At 42.8% G+C, this 16,044-nt stretch overlaps 3 protein-coding genes across 3 annotated transcripts; all 3 read left to right on the top strand.

The window, feature by feature from the left end:
• Positions 1-5,808: 5,808 nt before the first annotated feature.
• On the top strand, positions 5,809-7,355 carry LOC117732511 (NAD(P)H dehydrogenase [quinone] 1-like). Its single transcript, XM_034535502.1, has 6 exons — positions 5,809-5,914; positions 6,069-6,236; positions 6,317-6,447; positions 6,523-6,636; positions 6,718-6,819; positions 7,018-7,355. Exons 1-6 carry the CDS (start codon positions 5,911-5,913, stop codon positions 7,315-7,317), a joined length of 819 nt encoding a protein of 272 aa, XP_034391393.1. The 5' UTR covers positions 5,809-5,910; the 3' UTR covers positions 7,318-7,355.
• Positions 7,356-9,193: 1,838 nt separating this feature from the next.
• On the top strand, positions 9,194-10,741 carry LOC117732508 (NAD(P)H dehydrogenase [quinone] 1-like). The gene is made up of 6 exons (XM_034535499.1): positions 9,194-9,299; positions 9,454-9,621; positions 9,702-9,832; positions 9,908-10,021; positions 10,103-10,204; positions 10,404-10,741. The coding sequence occupies exons 1-6, from the start codon at positions 9,296-9,298 to the stop codon at positions 10,701-10,703; spliced, it is 819 nt and encodes a 272-aa protein (XP_034391390.1). The 5' UTR covers positions 9,194-9,295; the 3' UTR covers positions 10,704-10,741.
• Positions 10,742-12,630: 1,889 nt separating this feature from the next.
• On the top strand, positions 12,631-14,110 carry LOC117732059 (NAD(P)H dehydrogenase [quinone] 1-like). Its single transcript, XM_034534670.1, has 6 exons — positions 12,631-12,694; positions 12,849-13,016; positions 13,097-13,227; positions 13,303-13,416; positions 13,498-13,599; positions 13,787-14,110. The coding sequence occupies exons 1-6, from the start codon at positions 12,691-12,693 to the stop codon at positions 14,108-14,110; spliced, it is 843 nt and encodes a 280-aa protein (XP_034390561.1). The 5' UTR covers positions 12,631-12,690.
• The last annotated feature ends 1,934 nt before the right edge of the window (positions 14,111-16,044 follow it).

Genomic DNA, 16,044 nt, shown 5'->3' with positions numbered 1-16,044 from the left:
TGGAAAATAAAAGCTGAATTTAATATTTACATCATGCTTGAGATTGTATTTTTTCTGCATCTACAATGTAATGATTGAAATATGAAGGACTGGGTTCAAGTGGCAGAGCCAAGAAGTTATGTAAATGTTACAAAGGCCACACCCCTTGGACTATACCAACTCATGGTGGTATGCGCAGTCTCTGCATAGTCCACAAGTTCTTTTTGCTGCGTTCCAGCAGTTTGTCCCTCAAACCCAAAATGGGCATTACGGCATTTTGACTTGTATAGAGCTTTACAAGGTACTCCAAAACTTTACATGGTAAACAAAAGCAACCATAGAAATGAGAGCTGACCTAATGGAAAAAACGTAATGAGCTACCATCACAGGATAAATGCAGATTTAAATAGTTTTGAAAGTGGAGGTGCTAAGGGGGCAGCTATGGAGAAAGTCCAATGCTTGGCCAGAGTATGGAGGGAAAGGAGGTTGCGTCGGCAGATCTGAGGTTGTGGGTGGGAGCTTGTCAAAGGTGTGAAGGGCTTTGTATGACTGTCAGTAGACCTGTAAATGCGTTGGGTACATAGTGCTGTGGTGTATGTACAGTATTCATCCCGGTTAATGATTCCTGTTTAGTTTCCTTTACTGCTGGTCATGCTAATTGGACTCACTAGAGAGCAATGAAGTGTCTATTGGCTTCTAGTTATGTCGAGCCTTTTCTTGATACTACATTCAATGCCCATTTGTTTGGTCAATACTTGTTATTAAACCCACTGTTGCTGAAAATCATACTAGGTTTATTCAGGTGATATGGCCACAGGTTAGTATTTGTCATTCAGCCTGTAGTGTTGGTGTCCTACCTTTGGGATATATACCTAAATGTCTTTAGTTCATTGCTGTTAACTGTTAGCCATTCATATAATGGGATCATTTGGTGTAGGTAGTCCCCATTGACCTTGTGATCATGCTAACCATAGCGATGCATGCCATGTTCTTTAAAATGCTTGGCTTTAATAGTTTTCCCTTGTTTTTATAGAAACCACAAACACCTACTTACAAATGCATACAACGAAGGTATTTCTGTACATATTGTCAAGCCAAAGTTGTCTATCAGGAACTACAAGACTATTTGTGATTAGTTCAGTCACTTCAGTGGTGTGATGTGATTTCTGGATCCTAAGTTTTGAGAGACGCCACTGTCAGCCAACCTTTCTATTATGGTCCTTCAAACTGGATCCACATTTCATCTTTGACAAGGATGTCTAAGTTACCAGAAGAACAGCGCAGAGTGCGTGTCTGGAGGCGGTCGTCCCTCCACCCACACCGTAAAGACGACAACCTCTCAGGTTTTCATAGGAGGGGCAACCTTCCACATCGTGCAAACCTGTTCTGCAGAATAAAGAGGAAAAGGATGGTCTATTTGGCATGGAGCGCTTAGCATCAGTCAAGATGACGTTGTCTCTCCACAGTAGATGGAACGTGAACAAGAGTCACAACGGACGCCCTGGCATACAATTCAATTCAATTCAATTCAGTTTATTTTGTATAGCCCAATATCACAAATTACAAATTTGCCTCAGAGGGCTTTACAATCTGTACACATACGACATCCCTGTCCCAGGACCTCACATCGAATCAGGAAAAACTCCCCAAAAATAACCATTCACAGGGAAAAAAGGGAAGAAACCTTCAGGAGAGCAACAGAGGAGGATCCCTCTCCCCGGATGGACAGAAGCAATAGATGTCATGTGTACAGAATGAACAGCATTTACAAAGTTACATAAACACATTACATGAATATGACAATGTATGAATGGAACTCCAATCCATGAAACAGAAGGAGGTAGAGAGGAGGGGGCGGGGCATCAGCAGGGCCAAGGTGGGAGGCCGGCTCACCAGGCATCAGACACCTCCAGGTCCAATGGACCCTATGAGACGTGAAGTCACAACGACTCCGGGGAGGAAGCAGAGTTAATAAGGTGCAATGGAGAGATGTAAATGTATCCATAAGGAGAGAGAGAAGAGGAGAGAGGTGCTCAGTGTATCCTAAAACATCCCCCAGCAGCCTATAAGCCTATAGCAGCATATCAAGGGGCTCGACCAGGGCAAACCTGATTCAGCCCTAACTATAAGCACTATCAAACAGGAAAGTCTTAAGTCTATTCTTGAATGAGGTGACTGTGTCTGCCTTCCGGACTGAAAGTGGAAGCTGGTTCCATAAAAGAGGAGCTTGATAACTGAAGGCTCTTGCTCCCATCCTACTTTTTAGGACTCTAGGAACCACAAGTAGCCCCGCATTTAGTGAGCGCAGCTCTCTAGTGGGGCAATATGGTACTACAAGCTCCTTAAGATATGATGGTGCATCACCAATCAAGGCTTTGTAGGTGAGGAGAAGAATTTTAAATGTGATTCTTGATTTTACAGGGAGCCAGTGCAGCGCAGCTAATACAGGAGTAATGTGATCTCTTTTCTTAGTTTTTGTAAGTACACGAGCTGCAGCATTCTGGATCAACTGGAGGGATTTAAGAGACTTATTAGGGCAGCCTGATAATAAGGAGTTGCAGTAATCTAGTCTGGAAGTAACAAACGCGTGAACCAGCTTTTCTGCATCTTTTTGAGACAAGATGTGCCTGATTTTTGAAATGTTACGTAGATGAAAAAATGCAATCCTTGAGATTTGCTTAACGTGGGAGTTAAAGGACAAGTCTCGGTCAAAGATAACGCCTAGATTCTTTACAGTGGTGTTGGATGTGAGGGAAATGCCATCTACAGAAACCACATCACCAGATAATTGATCTCTGAGGTGTTCAGGGCCCAGTAAAATAACTTCAGTTTTGTCTGAGTTTAACATCAGGAAGTTGCAGGTCATCCATGTTTTTATGTCTTTAAGACATTCTTGAATTTTAGCGAGCTGGTTGGTCTCCTCTGGTTTGATCGATAGATATAATTGAGTATCGTCTGCATAGCAATGAAAGTTTATGCAGTGTTTCCTGATAATATTGCCCAAAGGAAGCATATATAAGGTAAATAAAATTGGTCCAAGCACAGAACCTTGTGGAACTCCGTGATTAACGTTGGTGGTCATTGAGGCTTCATCGTTTACAAATACAAATTGAGATCGATCCGATAAATAGGATTTAAACCAACTTAGTGCGGTACCTGAAATGCCAATCGACTGATCCAGTCTCTGTAATAGGATGTCATGATCAATGGTGTCGAACGCAGCACTAAGGTCTAATAATACCAGTAAGGAGATGAGTCCTTTATCTGATGCAATTAGGAGGTCATTTGTAATTTTCACCAGTGCTGTCTCTGTGCTGTGGTGTTTTCTAAATCCTGACTGAAACTCCTCAAATAAACTATTCTGATGTAGGAAGTCGCACAACTGATTTGCGACTACTTTCTCAAGGATCTTAGAGAGGAAGGGAAGGTTAGAGATTGGTCTGTAGTTAGCCAACACCTCTGGATTAAGAGTGGGCTTTTTCAGGAGAGGTTTAATTACAGCTACTTTGAAGGAATGTGTTACATGGCCTGTTAGCAAAGACACATTAACAATATCCAGCAGAGAGGTGCCAATTAAAGTCAACACGTCTTTAAGCAGCCTCGTTGGGATGGGGTCTAAGAGACAGGTAGACGGTTTAGAAGTAGAAACCATTGAGGACAATTGGTCTAGGTTAATGGGAGAAAAGCTATCCAAATATACACCAGGGCATACAGCCGTTTCCAAGGCCACTCCTCTTGATGACAGATCGGTAGTAGTTAAGGGCAAGAGAGCATCAATCTTGCCTCTAATAGTTAAAATCTTTTCATTGAAGAAGTTCATGAAGTCATTACTACTGAGGTCTATAGGAATACACGGCTCCACAGAGCCTGGCTACAGTGCTAAAGAGAACCCTGGGGTTGTTCTTATTTTTCTCTATTACTGATGAGTAATAGGCTGCTCTGGCATTACGGAGAGCCTTTTTATATGTTTTAAGACTATCTCGCCAAACTAAGCGTGATTCTTCCAGATTGGTGGAACGCCATATGCTTTCAAGCTTTCGTGAAGTTTGCTTTAGGTCGCGGGTCTGAGGGTTATACCAGGGAGCAAACCTCCTTTGCCTCACTGTCTTTTTCTTCAGTGGGGCTATCAAGTCTAGTGTCATTCTCAGTGAGTCTGTAGCACTATCGACAATATGATCAATCTGGGACGGACTAAAGTTAGCACAGGAGTCCTCCGTCACATTGAGACGTGGTATTGAATCAAATGCAGAAGGAATCGCTTCTATAAATTTAGCTACAGCACTGTCAGTTAGACATCTGGTGTAGAAACTTTTGACTAACGGTGTATACTCCGGGAGTATAAACTCAAAAGTTATGAGGTAATGGTCTGACAGAAGAGGGTTCTGTGGGAAGACCTCCAAATGCTCAATGTCAATGCCATATGTAAGAACAAGGTCGAGGGTGTGGCCAAAGCAGTGAGTGGGTTTCTGTACTCTCTGACAGAAGCCAATCGAGTCCAACAATGAGATAAATGCAGTACTAAGGCAATCATTGTCAATATCTGCATGAATATTAAAATCTCCTACAATAATAACCTTATCAGTTTTAAGGACTAAACTTGATAAACACTCAGAAAATTCAGATATAAATTCTGAATATGGACCTGGTGGCCGGTACAGTATAACAAATAGAATTGGCTGTAATGTTTTACAGGTTGGATGTGAAAGACTAAGAACAAGGCTTTCAAATGAGTTGTAGTTTAGTTTAGGTTTAGGATTCATTAATAGGCTTGAGTCAAAGATGGCTGCTACTCCACCTCCTCGGCCGGTGCCTCGAGGAATGTGAGTATTAATATGACTTGGAGGAGTTGATTCATTTAGGTTGACATATTCTTCATGCCTCAGCCAGGTTTCAGTAAGACACAATAAATCAATGTGATTGTCTGATATTAAATCATTTACTAATACAGCTTTAGATGACAGAGATCTAATATTTAGGAGTCCACATTTAATTCTCTTCTTTTGTTGCACTGTGGCAGTAGTGATGTTAACCTTTATGAGGTTATTTTGTATGACTCCTCTTCTGGTTACTTTTGATTTAATTAATTTAAGTGGCCGTGGGACAGACACAGTCTCTATAGAGTTAAGGTTAAGGGTGGGTAACTGCTCGAATGGAAGTGCAGAGAAGGGTGGAAGACTACAACTCTGCTTCTGCTTCCTGATCTGAACTCTGGGTCATGGATTAAGTCCGCTAATCAACTTCGCCATGTTCGCAGAAATGAGACGCGCTCCATCCCAAGTGGGATGAATGCCGTCTCGACTCATCAGATCAGGCTTTCCCCAGAAAGTCTGCCAGTTATCTATGTAGCCCACATTGTTTGCTGGGCACCACCTGGACAACCAGCGGTTGAACGACGACATGCGGCTATACATGTCATCATTGATCAGATTGGGTCTGATCAATGATGGGGTCATTGATCAGACCAACGTATGCGCCTCTTGACCCCTTAGGCCCCTGATAGGCCAGTTTGGTAATCCCTCCACGAATAGATTAGTGTTGTCCTTGTCTCTTTTACAATAAACAATGTATTATTTTAATTTCAAAGCATCTTCATACTTTTGCAACATGTATACAAATCTAGACATAGGCTAAATATGTAGCTGGTTTAACTGATCAAAACCTACATATTCTCGGCTAAGTGGTACATGAATTCGACTCCCCATTTAAAAATGCTGTCCAGGCTCAATAAAAGATATGTTGATGACTGTTCTGAGAGAGGCCAGGTGATTGGTTAATGACCTTGATTGCTGTTTGACAGCACATGTGAGAAGGCTGTGTGTTGAGTCTTGTTGTGTATAAAACAACATCTTGAATGTTGCTCCAGACGGACCTGCTCTCTCACTCAATACACTAGCTATCTGCAAAACTCAGCAGTTGACAGCAGTATTCAGAATGGGTGAATTATCTACTATGTTTTCTAGTGTTTGCTGAGAGATTTGGCAGTATATGTATTTTCTGTTTAATGTTGGATCTCAAACTGTACTAGTGCTTCACTTGCTAACTTTCTGATCAAATGCGTGCTCATCTCTGTTCTCTAATTCTTGTTTTAGCTGTGACGAAAGTGTTGATAGTGTATGCCCACCAGAGCTCTGGCTCATTCAACGCTGCAGCCAAAGACGCTGCTGTGGACGTTTTAACCGATCAGAGCTGCACAGTAGAAGTATCTGACCTGTACGCCATCAAGTTTAAAGCCACTGCAACTGCTGAGGACATCACCGGTATACCAATACCTCCCTGGCATTTATAAATGTGGCTTTTTCTTGAACTTCAGAATTTAAATGCAATGTTCTCTCTGCAGGAGACGTCAAGAATGCCGATCACTTCCGTTATGCAGAGGAGACCAAACTGGCATGGGAGGAAGGAAAACTGTGTGCTGACATCACTGAGGAACAACGCAAACTCACACAGGCAGACCTCATCATCTTTCAGGTAGCTGCTTGGGGACTGCAATGTGTTAGTTAAGCCTCCCTATGCCCAATACTAACACTCGGCCCTACTTCTCAGTTCCCCATGTACTGGTTCACTGTTCCTGCAATCATGAAGGGCTGGATTGACCGGGTGCTCACACTGGGCTATGCTTACACTCCAGAGAAGAGATACAGCCAGGGACTCTTCAAAGTAAAGACTCAAATCAAGCAGTTTGCATTACTAGTCTAAAGCTGTTCTGTTACTTTTCTAATTTGCTTTCTTTCTGCACAGGACAAGAAAGCCATGCTGTCATTCACCACTGGGTCTCAGGAGTCCATGTTTAGTGCAGATGGTATTAATGGAGACATGAATGTCACACTGTGGCCACTACAGGTACTGCATAAGCCTTAAAGATTCAGAATGTAGGATTTGGGAGTTTAATGGCATTTATTTCTATGTACAACCTTGGAATGAAATCTTCAGTGTTTGCTAGGTTCCTGCGGTCTAGACAGGCCAATTTAATGATTGCTCCAGAGGATTTCTCTTTAAATGGGGTCTAAAGCACAACATTTAAACGCTGTCTCTCTCCAGAACGGCATCCTGCACTACTGTGGCTTCCAGGTTCTGGCCCCTCAGATCTTCTGGGCTCCGTCTCACGTTCCCTCTGAGGCTCGCAGCACCATGTTGACGAGCTGGCGTACCCGACTGCATGGAGTCCTGGAAGAAAAACCCCTTTCCTTCACCCCCTCTGACTGCTTTGATGGGGAGAAGGGTTTCCAGCTGAAGCCTGAGGTCCATGAGAAACACGCTGCCAAGGAGTATGGACTGACTGTTGGGATCCACCTAGGAAAGGCCCTACCGCCTAACAACCAGATGAAAGCTGGAGTCTAAAGACGGTGGAGCTTCTGTATTTATTGTATGATGGAAAATAAAAGCTGAATTTAATATTTACATCATGCTTGAGATTGTGTTTTTTCTGCATCTACAATGTAATGATTGAAATATGAAGGACTGGGTTCAAGTGGCAGAGCCAAGAAGTTATGTAAATGTTACAAAGGCCACACCCCTTGGACTATACCAACTCATGGTGGTATGCGCAGTCTCTGCATAGTCCACAAGTTCTTTTTGCTGCGTTCCAGCAGTTTGTCCCTCAAACCCAAAATGGGCATTACGGCATTTTGACTTGTATAGAGCTTTACAAGGTACTCCAAAACTTTACATGGTAAACAAAAGCAACCATAGAAATGAGAGCTGACCTAATGGAAAAAACGTAATGAGCTACCATCACAGGATAAATGCAGATTTAAATAGTTTTGAAAGTGGAGGTGCTAAGGGGGCAGCTATGGAGAAAGTCCAATGCTTGGCCAGAGTATGGAGGGAAAGGAGGTTGCGTCGGCAGATCTGAGGTTGTGGGTGGGAGCTTGTCAAAGGTGTGAAGGGCTTTGTATGACTGTCAGTAGACCTGTAAATGCGTTGGGTACATAGTGCTGTGGTGTATGTACAGTATTCATCCCGGTTAATGATTCCTGTTCAGTTTCCTTTACTGCTGGTCATGCTAATTGGACTCACTAGAGAGCAATGAAGTGTCTATTGGCTTCTAGTTATGTCGAGCCTTTGCTTGATACTACATTCAATGCCCATTTGTTTGGTCAATACTTGTTATTAAACCCACTGTTGCTGAAAATCATACTAGGTTTATTCAGGTGATATGGCCACAGGTTAGTATTTGTCATTCAGCCTGTAGTGTTGGTGTCCTACCTTTGGGATATATACCTAAATGTCTTTAGTTCATTGCTGTTAACTGTTAGCCATTCATATAATGGGATCATTTGGTGTAGGTAGTCCCCATTGACCTTGTGATCATGCTAACCATAGCGATGCATGCCATGTTCTTTAAAATGCTTGGCTTTAATAGTTTTCCCTTGTTTTTATAGAAACCACAAACACCTACTTACAAATGCATACAACAAAGGTATTTCTGTACATATTGTCAAGCCAAAGTTGTCTATCAGGAACTACAAGACTATTTGTGATTCGTTCAGTCACTTCAGTGGTGTGATGTGATTTCTGGATCCTAAGTTTTGAGAGACGCCACTGTCAGCCAACCTTTCTATTATGGTCCTTCAAACTGGATCCACATTTCATCTTTGACAAGGATGTCTAAGTTACCAGAAGAACAGCGCAGAGTGCGTGTCTGGAGGCGGTCGTCCCTCCACCCACACCGTAAAGACGACAACCTCTCAGGTTTTCATAGGAGGGGCAACCTTCCACATCGTGCAAACCTGTTCTGCAGAATAAAGAGGAAAAGGATGGTCTATTTGGCATGGAGCGCTTAGCATCAGTCAAGATGACGTTGTCTCTCCACAGTAGATGGAACGTGAACAAAAGTCACAACGGACGCCCTGGCATACGCGCCTCTTGACCCCTTAGGCCCCTGATAGGCCAGTTTGGTAATCCCTCCACGAATAGATTAGTGTTGTCCTTGTCTCTTTTACAATAAACAATGTATTTTAATTTCAAAGCATCTTCATACTTTTGCAACATGTATACAAATCTAGACATAGGCTAAATATGTAGCTGGTTTAACTGATCAAAACCTACATATTCTTGGCTAAGTGGTACATGAATTCGACTCCCCATTTAAAAATGCTGTCCAGGCTCAATAAAAGATATGTTGATGACTGTTCTGAGAGAGGCCAGGTGATTGGTTAATGACCTTGATTGCTGTTTGACAGCACATGTGAGAAGGCTGTGTGTTGAGTCTTGTTGTGTATAAAACAACATCTTGAATGTTGCTCCAGACGGACCTGCTCTCTCACTCAATACACTAGCTATCTGCAAAACTCAGCAGTTGACAGCAGTATTCAGAATGGGTGAATTATCTACTATGTTTTCTAGTGTTTGCTGAGAGATTTGGCAGTATATGTATTTTCTGTTTAATGTTGGATCTCAAACTGTACTAGTGCTTCACTTGCTAACTTTCTGATCAAATGCGTGCTCATCTCTGTTCTCTAATTCTTGTTTTAGCTGTGACGAAAGTGTTGATAGTGTATGCCCACCAGAGCTCTGGCTCATTCAACGCTGCAGCCAAAGACGCTGCTGTGGACGTTTTAACCGATCAGAGCTGCACAGTAGAAGTATCGGACCTGTACGCCATCAAGTTTAAAGCCACTGCAACTGCTGAGGACATCACCGGTATACCAATACCTCCCTGGCATTTATAAATGTGGCTTTTTCTTGAACTTCAGAATTTAAATGCAATGTTCTCTCTGCAGGAGACGTCAAGAATGCCGATCACTTCCGTTATGCAGAGGAGACCAAACTGGCATGGGAGGAAGGAAAACTGTGTGCTGACATCACTGAGGAACAACGCAAACTCACACAGGCAGACCTCATCATCTTTCAGGTAGCTGCTTGGGGACTGCAATGTGTTAGTTAAGCCTCCCTATGCCCAATACTAACACTCGGCCCTACTTCTCAGTTCCCCATGTACTGGTTCACTGTTCCTGCAATCATGAAGGGCTGGATTGACCGGGTGCTCACACTGGGCTATGCTTACACTCCAGAGAAGAGATACAGCCAGGGACTCTTCAAAGTAAAGACTCAAATCAAGCAGTTTGCATTACTAGTCTAAAGCTGTTCTGTTACTTTTCTAATTTGCTTTCTTTCTGCACAGGACAAGAAAGCCATGCTGTCATTCACCACTGGGTCTCAGGAGTCCATGTTTAGTGCAGATGGTATTAATGGAGACATGAATGTCACACTGTGGCCACTACAGGTACTGCATAAGCCTTAAAGATTCAGAATGTAGGATGTGGGAGTTTAATGGCATTTATTTCTATGTACAACCTTGGAATGAAATCTTCAGTGTTTGCTAGGTTCCTGCGGTCTAGACAGGCCAATTTAATGATTGCTCCAGAGGATTTCTCTTTTAAATGGGGTCTAAAGCACAATATTTAAACGCTGTCTCTCTCCAGAACGGCATCCTGCACTACTGTGGCTTCCAGGTTCTGGCCCCTCAGATCTTCTGGGCTCCGTCTCACGTTCCCTCTGAGGCTCGCAGCACCATGTTGACGAGCTGGCGTACCCGACTGCATGGAGTCCTGGAAGAAAAACCCCTTTCCTTCACCCCCTCTGACTGCTTTGATGGGGAGAAGGGTTTCCAGCTGAAGCCTGAGGTCCATGAGAAACACGCTGCCAAGGAGTATGGACTGACTGTTGGGATCCACCTAGGAAAGGCCCTACCGCCTAACAACCAGATGAAAGCTGGAGTCTAAAGACGGTGGAGCTTCTGTATTTATTGTATGATGGAAAATAAAAGCTGAATTTAATATTTACATCATGCTTGAGATTGTGTTTTTTCTGCATCTACAATGTAATGATTGAAATATGAAGGACTGGGTTCAAGTGTCAGAGCCAAGAAGTTATGTAAATGTTACAAAGGCCACACCCCTTGGACTATACCAACTCATGGTGGTATGCGCAGTCTCTGCATAGTCCACAAGTTCTTTTTGCTGCGTTCCAGCAGTTTGTCCCTCAAACCCAAAATGGGCATTACGGCATTTTGACTTGTATAGAGCTTTACAAGGTACTCCAAAACTTTACATGGTAAACAAAAGCAACCATAGAAATGAGAGCTGACCTAATGGAAAAAACGTAATGAGCTACCATCACAGGATAAATGCAGATTTAAATAGTTTTGAAAGTGGAGGTGCTAAGGGGGCAGCTATGGAGAAAGTCCAATGCTTGGCCAGAGTATGGAGGGAAAGGAGGTTGCGTCGGCAGATCTGAGGTTGTGGGTGGGAGCTTGTCAAAGGTGTGAAGGGCTTTGTATGACTGTCAGTAGACCTGTAAATGCGTTGGGTACATAGTGCTGTGGTGTATGTACAGTATTCATCCCGGTTAATGATTCCTGTTCAGTTTCCTTTACTGCTGGTCATGCTAATTGGACTCACTAGAGAGCAATGAAGTGTCTATTGGCTTCTAGTTATGTCGAGCCTTTGCTTGATACTACATTCAATGCCCATTTGTTTGGTCAATACTTGTTATTAAACCCACTGTTGCTGAAAATCATACTAGGTTTATTCAGGTGATATGGCCACAGGTTAGTATTTGTCATTCAGCCTGTAGTGTTGGTGTCCTACCTTTGGGATATATACCTAAATGTCTTTAGTTCATTGCTGTTAACTGTTAGCCATTCATATAATGGGATCATTTGGTGTAGGTAGTCCCCATTGACCTTGTGATCATGCTAACCATAGCGATGCATGCCATGTTCTTTAAAATGCTTGGCTTTAATAGTTTTCCCTTGTTTTTATAGAAACCACAAACACCTACTTACAAATGCATACAACAAAGGTATTTCTGTACATATTGTCAAGCCAAAGTTGTCTATCAGGAACTACAAGACTATTTGTGATTCGTTCAGTCACTTCAGTGGTGTGATGTGATTTCTGGATCCTAAGTTTTGAGAGACGCCACTGTCAGCCAACCTTTCTATTATGGTCCTTCAAACTGGATCCACATTTCATCTTTGACAAGGATGTCTAAGTTACCAGAAGAACAGCGCAGAGTGCGTGTCTGGAGGCGGTCGTCCCTCCACCCACACCGTAAAGACGACAACCTCTCAGGTTTTCATAGGAGGGGCAACCTTCCACATCGTGCAAACCTGTTCTGCAGAATAAAGAGGAAAAGGATGGTCTATTTGGCATGGAGCGCTTAGCATCAGTCAAGATGACGTTGTCTCTCCACAGTAGATGGAACGTGAACAAAAGTCACAACGGACGCCCTGGCATACGCGCCTCTTGACCCCTTAGGCCCCTGATAGGCCAGTTTGGTAATCCCTCCACGAATAGATTAGTGTTGTCCTTGTCTCTTTTACAATAAACAATGTATTATTTTAATTTCAAAGCATCTTCATACTTTTGCAACATGTATACAAATCTAGACATAGGCTAAATATGTAGCTGGTTTAACTGATCAAAACCTACATATTCTTGGCTAAGTGGTACATGAATTCGACTCCCCATTTAAAAATGCTGTCCAGGCTCAATAAAAGATATGTTGATGACTGTTCTGAGAGAGGCCAGGTGATTGGTTAATGACCTTGATTGCTGTTTGACAGCACATGTGAGAAGGCTGTGTGTTGAGTCTTGTTGTGTATAAAACAACATCTTGAATGTTGCTCCAGACGGACCTGCTCTCTCACTCAATACACTAGCTATCTGCAAAACTCAGCAGTTGCAGTTGACAGCAGTATTCAGAATGGGTGAATTATCTACTATGTTTTCTAGTGTTTGCTGAGAGATTTGGCAGTATATGTATTTTCTGTTTAATGTTGGATCTCAAACTGTACTAGTGCTTCACTTGCTAACTTTCTGATCAAATGCGTGCTCATCTCTGTTCTCTAATTCTTGTTTTAGCTGTGACGAAAGTGTTGATAGTGTATGCCCACCAGAGCTCTGGCTCATTCAACGCTGCAGCCAAAGACGCTGCTGTGGACGTTTTAACCGATCAGAGCTGCACAGTAGAAGTATCGGACCTGTACGCCATCAAGTTTAAAGCCACTGCAACTGCTGAGGACATCACCGGTATACCAATACCTCCCTGGCATTTATAAATGTGGCTTTTTCTTGAACTTCAGAATTTAAATGCAATGTTCTCTCTGCAGGAGACGTCAAGAATGCCGATCACTTCCGTTATGCAGAGGAGACCAAACTGGCATGGGAGGAAGGAAAACTGTGTGCTGACATCACTGAGGAACAACGCAAACTCACACAGGCAGACCTCATCATCTTTCAGGTAGCTGCTTGGGGACTGCAATGTGTTAGTTAAGCCTCCCTATGCCCAATACTAACACTCGGCCCTACTTCTCAGTTCCCCATGTACTGGTTCACTGTTCCTGCAATCATGAAGGGCTGGATTGACCGGGTGCTCACACTGGGCTATGCTTACACTCCAGAGAAGAGATACAGCCAGGGACTCTTCAAAGTAAAGACTCAAATCAAGCAGTTTGCATTACTAGTCTAAAGCTGTTCTGTTACTTTTCTAATTTGCTTTCTTTCTGCACAGGACAAGAAAGCCATGCTGTCATTCACCACTGGGTCTCAGGAGTCCATGTTTAGTGCAGATGGTATTAATGGAGACATGAATGTCACACTGTGGCCACTACAGGTACTGCATAAGCCTTAAAGATTCAGAATGTAGGATTTGGGAGTTTAATGGCATTTATTTCTATGTACAACCTTGGAATGAAATCTTCAGTGTTTGCTAGGTTCCTGCGGCAATTTAATGATTGCTCCAGAGGATTTCTCTTTAAATGGGGTCTAAAGCACAACATTTAAACGCTGTCTCTCTCCAGAACGGCATCCTGCACTACTGTGGCTTCCAGGTTCTGGCCCCTCAGATCTTCTGGGCTCCGTCTCACGTTCCCTCTGAGGCTCGCAGCACCATGTTGACGAGCTGGCGTACCCGACTGCATGGAGTCCTGGAAGAAAAACCCCTTTCCTTCACCCCCTCTGACTGCTTTGATGGGGAGAAGGGTTTCCAGCTGAAGCCTGAGGTCCATGAGAAACACGCTGCCAAGGAGTATGGACTGACTATTGGGATCCACCTAGGAAAGGCCCTACCGCCTAACAACCAGATGAAAGCTGAAGACGGTGGAGCTTCTGTATTTATTGTATGATGGAAAATAAAAGCTGAATTTAATATTTACATCATGCTTGAGATTGTGTTTTTTTTTCTGCATCTACAATGTAATGATTGCAATTGCTCCAGAGGATTTCTCTATAAATGGGGTCTAAAGCACAATATTTCAACGCTGTCTCTCTCCAGACTGGCATTCTGCACTTGAGGGGCCCGAACCTGTAAGCCACAGTAGTGCAGGATGCCGTTCTGGAGAGAGACAGACTTTCTCAAGGATCTTAGAGAGGAAGGGAAGGTTAGAGATCAGTCTGTATGGAGCCAAATCCAGGCCAATAGTTTTGCTCGCTTGAAAAAACGATTTGAACCTGAAAATTCAAGTTTTGGTCTAGAACAAAAATAACTATGAAAATTGTTGTTGGTTTAAATATAATTTATATTCAGTTATGTTTTTTTTTCTTTGAATAAATATATTTTTCTTTTCATTTTTCAGTAGCAGATTTTATATTCAACTTTCAATCTCTTTTAGACGCTTACTCCGACTGTCACAGACATTCCCGGGCCGCTTGAGCCGGCGTCCAGCCAGTACCCCTGATGACTTGCGAGGAGGAACGAGGACCCGCACATCGCTGCTTTAATATTCTTAGTTGTATTTTATTCTATTTAAGTTTTTATGTGCGTACTATCTTCTCCTACAGAGGGGGGCTGGGGGGTTGTGAAGCAAATGGCATACTAATCAATAACTTGTGAGGACAGGTCATATATTTAGGGCAGGGCGAAGGCCTCTGGATGTTTTGACTCCCAGTCTGACCCAGTCCCTTGTTTGCTCCAGTCTGAGACCACATGGACCTTTGCAACCCCCACCTTTCCTCTCTGTGAATGGTCTCTTCAGTGTATCCTTACACAGACTCGGTGACTCTTCTCTGTGCAGAGAATAAAAGATCTTAAAGACAAGTTCTGGTATTATGATATTCATTATTTCAACTTAAAAGGACTCAACACCGGGTATGGTCAAATTTGCCATCACACATGTTAACCTAAACTAGCATTAGCTAGCATATATATTATATCTATCGATCAAACCAGAGGAGACGAACCAACTCACTAACATTCAAGAATGTCTTAAAGACATAAAAACATAGATGACATGCAACTTCCTGATGTTAAACTCATACAAAACTGAAGTTATTTTACTGGGCCCTGAACACCTCAGAGATCAATTATCTGGTGATATGGTTTCTGTAGATGGCATCGCCCTGGCATCCAACACCACTGTAAAGAATCTCTGCGTTATCTTTGACCGGGACTTGTCCTTTAACTCCCACGTTAAGCAAATCTCAAGGACTGCATTTTTTCATCTACGTAACATTTAAAAAATCAGGCACATCTTGTCTCAAAAAGATGCAGAAAAGCTGGTTCACGCGTTTGTTACTTCCAGACTAGATTACTGCAACTCCTTATTATCAGGCTGCTCTAATAAGTCTCTTAAATCCCTCCAGTTGATCCAGAATGCTGCAGCTTGTGTACTCACAGAAACTAAGAAAAGAGATCACATTACTCCTGTATTAGCTGCTCTGCACTGGCTCCATGTAAAATCAAGAATCACATTTAAAATTCTTCTCCTCACCTACAAAGCCTTGATTGGTGATGCACCATCATATCTTAAGGAGCTTGTAGTACCATATTGCCCCACTAGAGAGCTGCGCTCACTAAATGCGGGGCTACTTGTGGTTCCTAGAGTCCTAAAAAGTAGGATGGGAGCAGGAGCCTTCAGTTATCAAGCTCCTCTTTTATGGAACCAGCTTCCACTTTCCGTCCGGGAGGCAGACACAGTCACCTCATTCAAGAATAGACTTAAGACTTTCCTGTTTAATAGTGCTTATAGTTAGGGCTGAATCAGGTCCTGGTCGAGCCCCTAGATATGCTGCTATAGGCTTATGTACAAAATAAACTGAATTGAATTTAATATAGCCACCA

The sequence above is a fragment of the Cyclopterus lumpus genome, chromosome 6, assembly GCF_009769545.1.
Source record: "Cyclopterus lumpus isolate fCycLum1 chromosome 6, fCycLum1.pri, whole genome shotgun sequence".
NCBI lineage: Eukaryota > Metazoa > Chordata > Actinopteri > Perciformes > Cyclopteridae > Cyclopterus > Cyclopterus lumpus.
The sequence above is the reverse complement of the archived record's forward strand: the minus strand, read 5'-3'. Positions and strand labels throughout refer to the sequence as shown.